This window comes from Ascaphus truei, chromosome 19, assembly GCF_040206685.1.
Source record: "Ascaphus truei isolate aAscTru1 chromosome 19, aAscTru1.hap1, whole genome shotgun sequence".
NCBI classification, from domain to species: domain Eukaryota; kingdom Metazoa; phylum Chordata; class Amphibia; order Anura; family Ascaphidae; genus Ascaphus; species Ascaphus truei.
In genome coordinates, this window is record NC_134501.1 from 25,807,363 (window position 1) to 25,821,672 (window position 14,310).

The following is a 14,310-nucleotide window of genomic DNA, read 5'->3' on the forward strand; positions in this document are numbered from 1 at the left end:
TTTATCGCAGAGCGCCGCCGAACTGGAGGGGCTAATATGGGGAGAAATCACCGTACAGAAATGGCAACAAGATGGGCAGGAGAATTTGTGGCTTACGGGTAAAAATACAGTCTTTGAAGTGGGAGGACCTTGCTTGTAACCCAGTGGCAGATCGTTCTGACCGAGGGCACGTCTCGATTTCTCTGCAAGGCCCGAAGCACAAAGCTATTAGATTGCAAGTTCTTCGGTACATGGGTTTCTGGGTATGGCTGTCGGGGCTCTGATAACCTAACCCTGACTTGCCTTGTGCAAGGCCTGGATAGCAGCCGGCACTGGTCTCCTATACTACAAATCGGGCCTGTTCTGTATTCCTCACGGATCCCAACACCCAGCAGGGCATGCTGGGAATTGTAGTTCTCCTCTTGGAACATCAATAAGCTGCTTAAGGCTGCGTCCCCACTCGGCGCTTGCCGCTTTCAATTACATAAATGTATATATGCCAGTCCCAGCTCACGCAGTGCGCGCACGCTCACCCAAGCTTGGCGCTTGAGTAAACAGAAAAATGTAACTGTGAAGCGCGCTCAACTTGCCCGCAATGCCCACCCGCGCGCGCCAAATCGCCAGGACAGCCGAGCGCTCATGCTTGGAAAGCTGGTGACGTCACCGCCCTCAAGCATGAGCGCGGTCAGCGGCAGCGGGGCCGCAGCCTAAGACTTTGTTTCACTGGTCAGCTTACGCCTCCAGCAGCCGCAATCCCCCACCAGGAGACAATTCCAGTTTAACTCGTATATAATGTTCGCACCGGGGCCCCTGAGCACATCCTGCTCTGTAGTGTTAAAAAAAATCTCCATTTGCTTAATCACCAGCGTCTGAGGTTACCATGGGAACCTTCTGACAGCGCTGGGCTGTGGGGAGAGCTTCATGTTACCCTCCTGGACACTTCATATTTCAAACGCTTCTATCTCCTGTACGGAGCATCAGATTTTAAAACTAAAATCAGCGCTGGAAAGGGCAAGACAAGGCCTCTTACGTTGTGTTGTAAAAACGCCAATTAGCGCAGACTTTAAGTGAAGTTTTCCAAAGTGCTTTTAGGCATTGAATGAGGGGTAAACAAGCTGCTAAAAGGACAGCCTCTCTGTATGGAAGAGGGGATTTGGGGATAGTTGTAAAGCATGTAACCCCTTTTCTGCCAGAAACCCCTCAGACCCCCCCCCCCCTCCCTAGCAACACAGGAATTAAAACATGACGAACAAACTAAACCTATTCACGTATGGGACCTCCTATTCTAGAAAAGCGGTGTTCAACGCCAGTCCTCTAGACCTCCCCCCCTCCCCCCAAACAGGTCAGGATTTCAGGCTATCCCTGCTTCAGCACAGGTAGCCCAATCAGTGGCCATCTATGCTGAAGCAGGGTTATCCTCAATACCTGGCCTGTTGGGTGGGTCTTGAGATGGCCAGCCACTGATTGAGTCACCTGTGCTGAAGCAGGGATATCCTTACAAACCTGACCTGTTGGGGGGGGGGCACCCCTTGAACTAGAACACGCATCGATATTTCATTCTTAATCAACAACAGAAAATAAACAGTTTAGTAAACAGTTATTCCATTAGATGGGGGGGAAACATCTGAGGAAGGGGTTTTCCTGGTAATTATGTGCGCTATTTTACATTCGCTCTCGCCGTGGGTTTCTAGGGCTGTAATGTTTCATTTGTTCTCGAGGTTTCCCAACACTGCTATTAGTGAGATCTTTTACAAATAATAAATATTAAAAAAAAAGTGGCAAATATTACATGAAGAAAAAACAAATGATTTGATAGACATTACTTCTATCGCTGCGAGTCCCCAGTAAACCTGCAGGGGTGCAATAATCTGATGGGAATTAACATAAAATACACAACTGCAAATTACCCAGGAAATAGTCACACAATGGCTCGCCGCTCACTTTTACAGTGGGAAATGTTACGTGTGTGTGTAGGCCAGCGGTTCCCCACCTTTATTACACTGCTCCCCCTGCACGAAATATTTGTCCCCCGAACCCCTAATGAATAAACCTTATTGCCGACCCCTCAGACTATCGCTAACACTGTGTGACCGATCCCAGGCAGTATAGTGCCCTGAGCTCGCGAGGGGAACACACGCGTAATAATCCCCCAAACTGCCCCTCAGTGTGTTCAGGCAGCATGGGGGGGTACAGCTGTCACTCACTGCGGGAGCTTCCAAAGTCACGTCCCACAATGCCTGCAATGCATTGTGGGGAACTTGGAGACACCTCACACACACCTAGGGATTCCCGAACCCTGTCAGGAGTCATTGGATTAGAGCATAGTTACATAGCAGGAGGAGGTTGAAAAAAAACAAAGACATACTTTATGTCCCCCGACTTCAACCTATATTACATTTAGTCAAATGTGATACTAGTCCTATATTTGTAGTGATACTGACCCAGCAATATAAACGATACAGTTTGCAGATGTAAAAAATGAAATAATATTCCTATCTTCAGTCTCCCGGACCCTTCTGTAGGTCGGAACGGTCGCCAGAGACAGGATATCCTTCTCTGTCTAATACAGGGGTCTCAAACTCACTCCTCAAGGGCCATCAACAGGCCAGGTTTTCAGGATATCCCTGCTTCAGCACAGGTGGCTCAATCAGTGGCTCAGTCAAAGACTGAGCCACCTGTGCTGAACCAGGGATATCCATAAAAGCTGGCCTGTTGGTCGCCCATGAGGACTGAGTTTTAGACCCCATGTCTAATATGTTATGTGTAGACATACACATGGAAAACGCGTCCGGGTTCCAAAGCCTTTAATCATTAGCCCACTTTGCACAGCTTGTGAAGAGTTAAGATCTGTTCATGTGAACGGAGCTGAAGTTTTCCCGACACCGTGCATGCAATAGGGGCTGACGTGTCACAGACTACCCTACCTTTCCAAAGGTGTGCAAGTCTCCCTGAAAAGGGGTCACTTTGTATCTTCTCCTTTGAGTATTATTGTGACACTGTGGCGTCTATCAAAACATAAGGATAAAGGCGATTGCCGAACCGATTGCCCGCAGCGCAGACGAATCTGCTCATCACGAATAGGGTTAAACCGCACACCTGGAAAACGGGAATGCAATAGGAGCATTTTACACATCTCCTTCCACGATCTGCCCCACGTCTGGCCCACGTCTGGCCCGACACTCGCCCGACCGCCACGAGAAGATGAAAACGGAAAGAACAGAAGAAAAAAAGCCTACATGGAAAATGCAAATGGGACTGTAAATATTTGATAAAAATGGTTGCGTGGGTCCCAAAAGCTATAGGTCCTAATTGAGTGAAGGCCATTTCTTGCATTCAATATATGGAAATGGGAAATGCAAATGTGGTGTGTTTCCACTGCTGCAGTAATAACCCTGGAGGGTGGCAACCACCGCCAACGCTCTCAACTTTATTATAAATATCGCTTGGCGGTCCCAGAAGCCCCCGGCTGCGGCAAGAGGGGGAATCGGAGGATTGCGGTGGGCACTGCCAGCTTGGCACGGGCGCCGGCCTGATACCGGCGCCCAGACGGGAACAGAGACGGGGAAATTCCAGCACTAACAAAACCTCCGGGCAGAGACTTCTTATTAACTCTTTTAGTGCCAGAGGTGTTTAATATCGGTTTAAACCAACCGCAGATTAAAGCTTCCTAAAAAGAGCCGCCTGTGTTCAAGAAACAGCGTCTTCAGTGGACATTTCGGCAAGGAAACGCTTCCCCCTTTTAAGTTCCAATTCCTTCTTTTTTTCACCCCTGATCTCACACCATTCTGAAAAGATGAACTAGCCACGGACAACACTTTCACAGAAACGCCTGCGGTTTGGCTGCCCTGATCACTGAAGCCGTGGCTTCGAGACACCGTTTATCCCTAAACTACATGTACGCCGCCACGGAAAGAAACGCACAGTATACAATTTGACGCTGTGCAGAGATTGGCTTTTTTAAACGCGCCTTCAATTAGGAAAGACACGTTAAAGATGGCGGGTGTACTACAGCCGAACGTCCCATCTGTCCATCTCTGAGATGCACTAGAACTCCCAACCATCACGCGGTATGGACGCCAGAGGAAGAGCCGGGAACGGCGTTCCCGACACACGTCAGAGGGTACAGGCGAGCGTGGCTGCTAACACTCCAGTTAACAGATGTCTGAAGGCGGCGAACCAACGGAGGTTTGTATTAATCAGAACTTTAAGGGAACATCACACCTCGGACTTCAAAGCCCGGCGGCACGAGAAGGCGTTTCATGGAAATCAGCCTCTCTGCGCTGGAGAGCCAAGCCGCGCAACGCACCGGGCTGCGTGGCCATCCAGCGCCAAAGGGGTCACACCGCATCATTACTGCGTGCGTGGAAGACTGGGAAGGCGCTTACAGCAGCTAAAAAGGGCAGAGGGTAAAGGCCCAAAGTGATGACGACCAATTAGGACCGTGGCACGTTGTTACCAACGGCAGAGAAGCCGAGCGGTGGTTGCAGAGAAATAACACCCGGAAATGTCATAAAATCAACCGCTTCTTCTTTGAAAAGGACTACAACAACGTGATTACAGGTTTTAACGGGCCACGTAACATATCCTGGGGCTTTTAGGCTCTATTTTGAGAATCAAGTAAAAGGTTGAAACAACTGTCTGTGAGTAGGGTTACGGACTCTGCACTTCTGTAACCCAGGCTGTGCTGAAAAGCTGTGGAATGCGGCAGGCAGAAGCTTATGAGTTAATGTTAAAATGGATTTGGCGCAAAAAGTGACAGTGTGCTCATTTGCATGTCATTACCCAGAATCCCTGTCTGCATGCTAAGGGATAATGGGGAAAGGCAGGTTGCAGATGTGAATGTGTGCACACGTGGGACTTTTACTGGCTGTATATGGTGGAGGGTTTTTATCACTTATTTACCCACCATACTTTATATAATGTGTGACAATTTAGTGATTAGATGCACTCGCAAATCTATCAGTGGGGAGGAAAAGGCAGTTCTCGGCTAATAGAACAGAAACGAGACGTGCAAAGGCTCTCTGCAGACAGGTAGGTGATACCGATGTGTGCAAAAGCTCTCTGCAGACAGGTAGGGGATACCAACATGTGCAAAGGCTCTCTGCAGACAGGTAGGTGATACCGATGTGTGCAAAGGCTCTCTGCAGACAGGTAGGTGATACCGATGTGTGCAAAGGCTCTCTGCAGACAGGTAGGTGATACCAACATGTGCAAAGGCTCTCTGCAGACAGGTAGGTGATACTGATGTGTGCAAAGGCTCTCTGCAGACAGGTAGGTGATACCGATGTGTGCAAAGGCTCTCTGCAGACAGGTAGGGGATACCAACATGTGCAAAGGCTCTCTGCAGACAGGTAGGTGATACCAACATGTGCAAAGGCTCTCTGCAGTTAGGTAGGTGATACCGATGTGTGCAAAGGCTCTCTGCAGACAGGTAGGGGATACCAACGTGTGCAAAGGCTATCTGCAGACAGGTAGGTGATACCGATGTGTGCAAAGGCTCTCTGCAGACAGGTAGGTGATACCGATGTGTGCAAAGGCTCTCTGCAGACAGGTAGGTGATACCGATGTGTGCAAATGCTCTCTGCAGACAGGTAGGGGATACCAACGTGTGCAAAAGCTCTCTGCAGACAGGTAGGGGATACCAACATGTGCAAAGGCTCTCTGCAGACAGGTAGGTGATACCAACATGTGCAAAGGCTATCTGCAGACAGGTAGGTGATACCGATGTGTGCAAAGGCTCTCTGCAGACAGGTAGGTGATACCAACGTGTGCAAAGGCTATCTGCAGACAGGTAGGTGATACCGATGTGTGCAAAGGCTATCTGCAGACAGGTAGGTGATACCGATGTGTGCAAAGGCTCTCTGCAGACAGGTAGGTGATACCGATGTGTGCAAAGGCTATCTGCAGACAGGTAGGTGATACCGATGTGTGCAAAGGCTCTCTGCAGACAGGTAGGTGATACCGATGTGTGCAAAGGCTCTCTGCAGACAGGTAGGGGATACCAACATGTGCAAAGGCTCTCTGCAGACAGGTAGGTGATACCGATGTGTGCAAAGGCTATCTGCAGACAGGTAGGGGATACCGATGTGTGCCAAGGCTCTCTGCAGACAGGTAGGTGATACCGATGTGTGCAAAGGTTCTCTGCAGACAGGTAGGTGATACCGATGTGTGCAAAGGCTCTCTGCAGACAGGTAGGTGATACCGATGTGTGCAAAGGCTCTCTGCAGACAGGTAGGGGATACCGATGTGTGCAAATGCTCTCTGCAGACAGGTAGGGGATACCAACGTGTGCAAAAGCTCTCTGCAGACAGGTAGGTGATACCGATGTGTGCAAAGATGTACACTTGCCGCCTTAAATATCGGCCCCTTGGGGGCTCGTACATAATGCAAGGAAGATCCCGACAATAATATGAACGTCCCCCATATAACAAGCCGCAGGCTTTCATTCATCAGAAAATTCCTCTTTAAAAAAAGGACTGGGGGAGCGGAAAGGGGGGGGTCTAACTTCAATATTATTTACAAAATAGGAAACCACCTGAGATTTTTCTATATTAGAGGAACAGAAAAAAAATGTAACAGAAAAATGCAATTTTTATAAAGGGTAAATCTGTGCAGACAGCGCATACAAACGTGGATAAGTGTCACATTGTCACCCACGTAAGCAATGGGTTTAATCTCTTCTCGCTGTTACCTCCGCCCAGTACATACCAGTATAGCCCAGTAATAAACTAACACAGAGGTATCTTTCTGGGGGAACTCACACTGCCCAGTCGGAGGCTTCTCTCCTCCCGCCTGCTCTTAATGTCTCTCCTTCTATACAACCGTCACAGAATACATTATTAATAACAACTTGATTTCATATAGCTCTTTTCTAACAATAAGACAAAGCGCGTCACAGTTACAGTATGGTGCGCAGCCCAGAGGAACGTGGCACACAGCCCCTGCCCCGCAGAGCTTACAATCTATGTGTTTGGTGGTCAGGGAGATAAAGTGACTTGCCCAAGGTGACGAGGAGCAGACACCGGGAACTGAACCTGGTTCCCCTGATTCACACTCGGTGTCTATACTCACTGAGCCGCTCCTTCTACCCCATTAGATTGCAAGCTCTTCAGGGCAGCTTCTCCCTTTGTTGTTTACCTGCTGCCCTTTTCCCAGCTGCTTGCACTTTATTTACCCTGGCAAGATATTCTGTAAAGCGCTGGGTACACAGTTGGCGCTGTATAACTAGAAGTGATCCAGCCACACGTGGCGGTGAGTAACCCTGGTAATGCTGCCGCTCTGTGGCACCGTGGTCCCTATCCGCCAGTCCTACACTCGGCTGCTGCGCACAACTGATCCCCATTCAGTAGCGGGCTCTGCCCCTCCCGCGTGCTACAATTCCCTTGCGGTGCTCACCGCAGCGGCGTGAGGAGGAAGAGGAGGGGGTTCAGAGAACCGGCCACGCACAATACGTTCATTACGGGCCCCGGTCTCTCCTCGCGCCCGAAACCTGGGAGTACGGACAACACTGACATGCTAAGCGCCGGGCGCACACCAGGCTGGGAAAAGCCGACATTACAGTGACCCAGGAGGTTCTCAACTCCAGTCCTCAAGCCCCTCCCCCCCCCCTCCCCAATAGGTCAGGTTTTTAGGATATCCCTGCTGCAGCACAGGTGGCTCAATCAGTGTCTCAGTCTTTTGAGCCACCTGTGCTGAAGCAGGGATATCCTTAAAACCTGACCAGTTGGAGGACTAGAGTTGAGAACCCCTGTATTAACCCTTTGAGTGCCGAAGGGGTCGTGGTGCCCGAGTGTCCTCAAGCTGAGGAAACCGGGTTTCATGATATTCCTGCTTCAGCACAGGTGGCTCAATCCGTCCCTGCCTCAGCATTCAAGCGACAATTTAAAGGAGCACAACCATACTTCAATACACAAATACATAACATACATTACATACACACATACATTACATACACACGTACATTACATACACACGTACATTACATACATTACATACGTCCCATAAAGTATTTTTGAGGTAGGAGGGCGCTCTTCCCTTATTATACCAAACATGCCAAAGTTATATTTTTTTACAGGTAAAGAAATCGTGATGCAGCAAAAAGTCTTATTATATGAACAAATAATGTTTTTAAAGAAGTAAAGAGCGAAGATCCGTTTTCAGAGCCTTACTACACCACAGGTAGTTTGGCTTCATTATAAAGAACCATACACATGTATACAGGTTTTTGCAATAAACCCCCCCCCCCCCCCCTCCTCCCGTGTATTAATGTATAAGACAGACACCCGTCTCCAAACTTGGAATAAAGATATTACAATGCATGTTTCCGCATAAACAAAAAGGATTAATGAGTGATGATATGGATCAGGGGTTCCCCGCCTTTATCACACTGTGCTCCCCCAGCTAGAAAATATTTGTCCCCCGAACCCATAGTGCAGTGTTCCCCAACTCCAGTCCTCAGGGAACCCCACCAGGCCAGGTCTTAAGGATATCCCTGCTCCAGCACAGGTGGCTCAATCAGCGGCTCAATCATTTTGACTGAGCCACCTGTGCTGGAGCAGGGATATCCGTAAGGCCTGACCTGTTGGGGACTGGAGTTGGGAAACACTGCCCTAGTGAATAAACCTTATTACCGACCCCTCAGACTATCGCTAACACTGTGTGGCCGATCCCAGGCAGTATAGTGTCCTGAGCACGTGGGAGGAACACACGCTTAATAATCCCCCAAACTGCCCCTCAGTGTGTGCAGGCAGCATGGGGGGGTACAGCTGTCACTCACTGCGGGAGCTTCCAAAGTCACGTCCCACAATGCCTTGCTGCTGTCGCTGCAAAGCACTGTGGGGAGAGACTTTGGAAGCTCCCGCTGTAAGTGACAGCGATACCCCCCATGCGGAGGTGCAGTCTTTGCCCTGCCTCATTGCTTCAAGTGCAATAAATGAAGCCATCATTACTTCGTCCGGATTACTGCAAAGAATATAAAGTACTCTCCTTGTAATGATCATTCCTGCTTTGGGACTTCTATTCCTCAGACAAAACTGCGGCCCAGGGTTGGCCGGGTTTAAGGCTTTACACCGAAGCCTCGACCCCCAAATCTCCATTACACCACCAAAAGCCAAGTTAATCTAATAGCGCATCTTTAAACACATTGTTACGTCATGTTTTCTCTCGTAAACATCATAGCGTTATCTAGAACAGACATTGGGGATCATGACTTGCAAATGAGGCATTAACAGCGTATATCCACAGAGCTCCGCTGAGGTGAACGCGAGGGACTTAACACTACGTTAGTTAGGTTATCCATAACTCTACGTCGCTCTCATCCTGACCATGAAATCTGGCTTGTTTTCTGGATGGGTGTAACACCAGTGTCAGGTATGATTTAACCAACATGGCGTTCTTATCCTCTCCTCTCTTTCTTAACTAGAGTTAAACGCCCATTTCAGGGTCCGGATGGGAGTAACACCAAGACACACTTACCGACACGTTATCGGAAGATAACCCAACATTGTGCTCCAATAACGTGCGGTAACCCAATGTTATAGAGCTGTAGGACGGCCAACGTCTTTGCGGACAATTAGCTTTGAGGACACAGGTTAAGCCCAGGGAACATCCCGTGTGCTCCTGTTTTAGGTAACCTCCGTAAGGAGTTCTCTTTGAACGGAGCTCGGGGAACCGGCCTGTAGTTGGGAAATGGATGGACGGAGCCAGATTGTCTTAACATCAAGTTAACTCCTTTACATGGCGGCGGCCGCCCTCACTAAGCAGGACTTTCCCAGAGATGAATGGTAGCCCGTTCAGAGCTGGATGGTGCATCTCGAACATGCAGATCAACGAGTTGTATACCCCAGGGAAGGGGTCACAGCAGGGGTAGCCAACTCAAGCCCTCAAGACTACCCAACAGGTTTTCAGAATAGCCCTGCCTCAGCACAGGTGGCTCAATCAATCTTCGACTGAGCCACCTGTGCCGAGGCAGCGATATCATGAAAACCTGACCTGTTGTGGTGGTCTCGAGAACTGGAGTTGAGAACCCCTGGGGTACAGTGACCCACACAGTCTGGAAAGTAAAGGCGTAAGAAAATGCTTCATCTTGCTCGGACAATGTGCGTGACGGAATTCCTCCCTGGGAAAGCTGAAAGCAGGTAAATCCGCTCAATGCCATGACACAAAATGGAGGCATCATTGCTCTGAAAATGGTCGAAAACCGGCAGGTCATTTTTGCACGTTCCAGGTATTATTTAGGAGCGGGAAGAAACTGCGGGAGATGAGTCAGGGGAAGAGGGAGAAACAAACATTTTGGCATTAACACTCTCTCCCCCCCCCCCCCCAAAAAAGCGTTTGTGAATGACAGACGTTTCCAACTTACCGATCATATGGTTGGCAACGTGAATCTGAATTTCTCGTTCGTTCTCGAAAGTCATCTGGCACTTGATGCATTGATACGTCTTCTTCTATTAAACAGAAGTAAAAACAGGAGCGCATAAAACTGTGTCTATGTACAAACGTTTAGATCGTGATATATATATATATATATATATATATATATATATATATATATATTAATATATATACACACACAGTGATTGACAAATCACCAAAAAATCTACTCGCCACACAAAAAAATCTATTCGCCACCTAGTGCCAAACGTGTGCTGCTTGGGCCAATATTTACTCGCCCGGCGAGCAAATGTATAGGTTTGTCGAACACTGTATATATATATATATATATATATATATATATATATATATATATATATATATATATATATATATACAGATTATCTGCCTGCTACGTTTTATATATAATATATATATATTATATATATATATATATATAATATATATTATATATAAAACGTAGCAGGCAGATAATCTGACATGTATAGGGAGGGCACTAGCGACTGGCAGGGTTTGTTTGTTTTATCTTATTTTCCTTACATTTTGCCTAAGCCAGGGGGCGCCCAACTCCAGCCCGCAAGACCTCCCAACATGTCAGGTTTTAAGGATATCCCTTCTTCAGTACAGGTGGCTCAATCGGAGGCTCAGTCTTCGGCTGAGCCTCTGAGTCACCCGTGCTGAAGCTGGGATATCCTTAAAAGTTGACCTGTGTCTGTGAAGGGGGGGGGGGGGCTTTGAGGACTGGAGTTGAGCCCCCCTGACTTAGTCACGTAATTCCGCATTATTTGAAAAGGAGTGCCTTCTTTAATGCATTCAAACCCTGATATAGAGCTATTCCTGGGGAGCAGCACCAAAGCCTTATTTCAGGGTCTGGATTAAAACGTCTGACCAATTAGGTTGTAAAAAAGCCACATTTTGCCTGGTTTGTGAACTTAAGTGAAAGTTTTCCACATCGAACCTACTTGTTTCGGTTTAGCGTTTCGGGTGTTGTTCTAAATGTTGAGTTCTGCAGCCCAGTGATAAACGACTAGTTATACGGTAGGTGGCACATTCGTTGCACAAAAACATTAAATCGTTCAAGTCTTTGCAAACATTTCCTGTGAGCGAGGGGCAGCGCTGCCCTTTTATCTGATGTCCAGACCACAGATCCAATACATTTATACCCTGCCTACAAAATTCACAATGTAAATCATTTGTGTCTCCAAGAATGGATCAGTGACACTTGCACCGGGTGACATTCAGTACACGTCGACACGCCGGCCGTACAGGGCCAGACACGTTGACATGTACTAAACGCCTACGTAGACTCCAGCCGGTCGTCTCACTAATATGGATATTCTGTCTGCACTTTTAGTTAACATGATATGGCATTAAGACTGGAGTTTAGGATAAGTATCTGTCTAAATTTAACATAGGTTGAACCCAATGGGGTCTGTTTTCACCTACTATGTAAGACTGTTTGACCTCCTGCTCTGATCAGGTGATACTACTCCATTCTAAAAATGGTACCGTGTGTATTATGTGTGTATTATACAGCCTTGTACCTGACTACTATTTCAATATCTGGCGTGTAAAGATGCAGACCAACAAAGTTATTTGGTCTCAGGTTCTCCAAGCCCCATAACTGGAGCAGATCGATGTTGGCCACCACATCATTAAAGACGCTGTACCGGCCCCGACATATCTTACATAATGACAACCAGTTGAGGGGACATCACATTTTTATCTTGAGATCATTTGGGGAATTTTGGTGATTCGAGGTCTCTACTACAACTCACGACATAGTTTCAGCTACCGGAAAATAACCCAGTTACACCTCAACAAAATGCCTCGAGTTATTACTGCACAATAGACAGGATCACTAGAAAGCCGAAGTTGACACTTACTCTGGGGACTGGAGAGGTTTGGGCTGCTTTCCTTTGGCCACCAGCCTCGTGTGCCAGTTCTCTGTGATCCATCTGGATATGACTTTCCAGGTCTTCCGCCGTTTCAAACTTGACACTACACTCCGGGCACCGCAGACTGGCACACGGCCGCTCGCAGACCTCCAGTGGGGCTAGGTTGGAGAGCTGTCCATTGGTGGATCTGCTCATGCATCCAGCACACAGGCCGTATGGCAAGCCGTTAACGTCCAACTTTACCAGGTCCTGCTTGTTCCTGAACTCTTTCAAGCACAAAGCACACTTGAATATCTTCTGCAAGGTCTGCCCGTTGGGGGACGAGGCCGCAGAGTTCCCTGCCAGCTTCTGCATATGGAATGTTCCGTGGATTTTAAGCTCCAGAGTGGAGGTGACTGTCTGCATACAGACAACACAGCGAAAGCCAGTGAGGGAATTCCTAAGGTCTGGATGCATCTGGCAATGCTCAATAAACTCTTCTTCGCTCTGCAGTGGCATTTTGCAGATCCTGCATGTCCCAGTGTCCAAGCTTTTGCTGTGAGTAACTTTGTGTTCCGTTAGGGTTAAAAGGGATGGGAACCGTTCACCGCAGATGGGACACATGTAGTGTTTTGCAGGACCCCTGTGGGTCTGCATGTGTTCTCTGAGTCCATTTTCAGAGAAGAAAGTCCTGGAGCAGATGTTGCACTTATGACTTCCCTTGATGAACTCTGCCTTCTTTCTAGAGCTGTCGTCTTCTCCAGGCCTGATGTTGTGATCTCTCAAGCGATGATTCTGCAAGAGACCTTCCATGGTGTAAGCAGCGCCACAGATATCGCAACCATACATTGGCTCAGAAGCTTCTACATCATCTTCACTGGCTTCGTGGCTGTTGGTAACCTCTGGATTCTTCATCAGCACGTTCTGGATTTCCGCAGTCTCTGACTTTTTACTTGCCGGAGCCATTCCATTGGCTGTGCCGTTTTGGTTGTTGGCGTCAAAGACACAGTGTTTCTCACGCAAGTGTTTCTCCAGCAGAATGATTGCATGGAAGGCTTTGCTGCAGAACTTGCAGTTGTACTTCTTGCTGTGAGTGGTGATGTGGCATTGCAGTTCCACCTCTGTGCTGAACGTCTCCCCGCAGAAGATGCACTTGTGCGATTTCGTCGGGTTGCCCAAATGACTGTGCTTGACGTGAACCTGGAGGTCCCCCTCTTTCCTGAAGTCCCAGTTGCACGCTGTGCAGCGATACATTTTCTTTTCGTTGCTGTGCTTCACTGCCAGGTGCACTTGGATGGAAACCTTGGAGTCAAAGACTTCTTGGCACAGTGTGCAGTGATACAACACAAACGTATGCATGTCCAACAAGTGCTTCTGCAGATCGTCCACCGAAGAAAACTGCTTGTCACAGCTCTCGCAGACGTAGTGGGTCGACGTGGTCATGTAGTGTACGGTGAGATGCTGCAGAAGGGATTCCTGAGAATCAAAGTCCTCTTTGCACTGCGGACAGGACTGTTTTCTTAAGAGCAGCTCCAAGTGGGACTTCAAATGGGTCTGAAAGGTTTCAAAGTTTGAAAACTTTAGGTCACACTGATTACAGGGATACTCGCCATTCGACACGGAGTTCAGGCTACCGCACAAGCGCTGCCTCTTAGGGGACGAGACTTCGACATCAGAGGAGACGGGACTGTGCTCGGATTTTGACTTCTTATTGTTGGCCAGAGGAATGTTCTTGTGGTTCTCTTTAATGTGCTTTGTGAGCTTTAGTATAGAGCCAAATATAGGGGAGTTCGTACAATACGGGCATGAGTACACTTCCATGAAGGACTGCGTTGGCTGAATGACGGGAGACTCCAATTTTGAGCTTCCTACGTTGCAGTGGGTTTGCTGGATATGCTCAGTCAGAGAGGATTCAGTAAGGAAACCCATGGAACACTGGTTACAGAAGAAGGCATTATTCCCCTCCTGAGTGGAAGCATTTGGGCCACAGTGAGTGACACGAATGTGCTCCTGGAGGCTGTTGATGTCAGCAAACATCTCAGGACAATAGTTACAGTGGAAG

General features: G+C 48.1%; 1 protein-coding gene across 5 annotated transcripts in view; it reads right to left on the reverse strand.

The window, feature by feature from the left end:
- ZNF423 (zinc finger protein 423) overlaps positions 1–14,310 on the reverse strand; it is a 231,760-nt gene that overhangs the window by 94,152 nt on the left and 123,298 nt on the right. For all 5 annotated transcript variants that reach the window (XM_075576999.1, XM_075576998.1, XM_075577000.1 and 2 more), the window contains 2 exons: positions 12,258–14,310; positions 10,340–10,424 (listed from right to left, as the gene is read on the reverse strand). The exon at positions 12,258–14,310 is cut by the window's right edge and continues 1,171 nt beyond it. In XM_075576999.1, coding sequence (XP_075433114.1) covers positions 10,340–10,424; positions 12,258–14,310 — 2,138 coding nt within the window. The remainder of the gene's footprint in view (positions 1–10,339; positions 10,425–12,257) is intronic.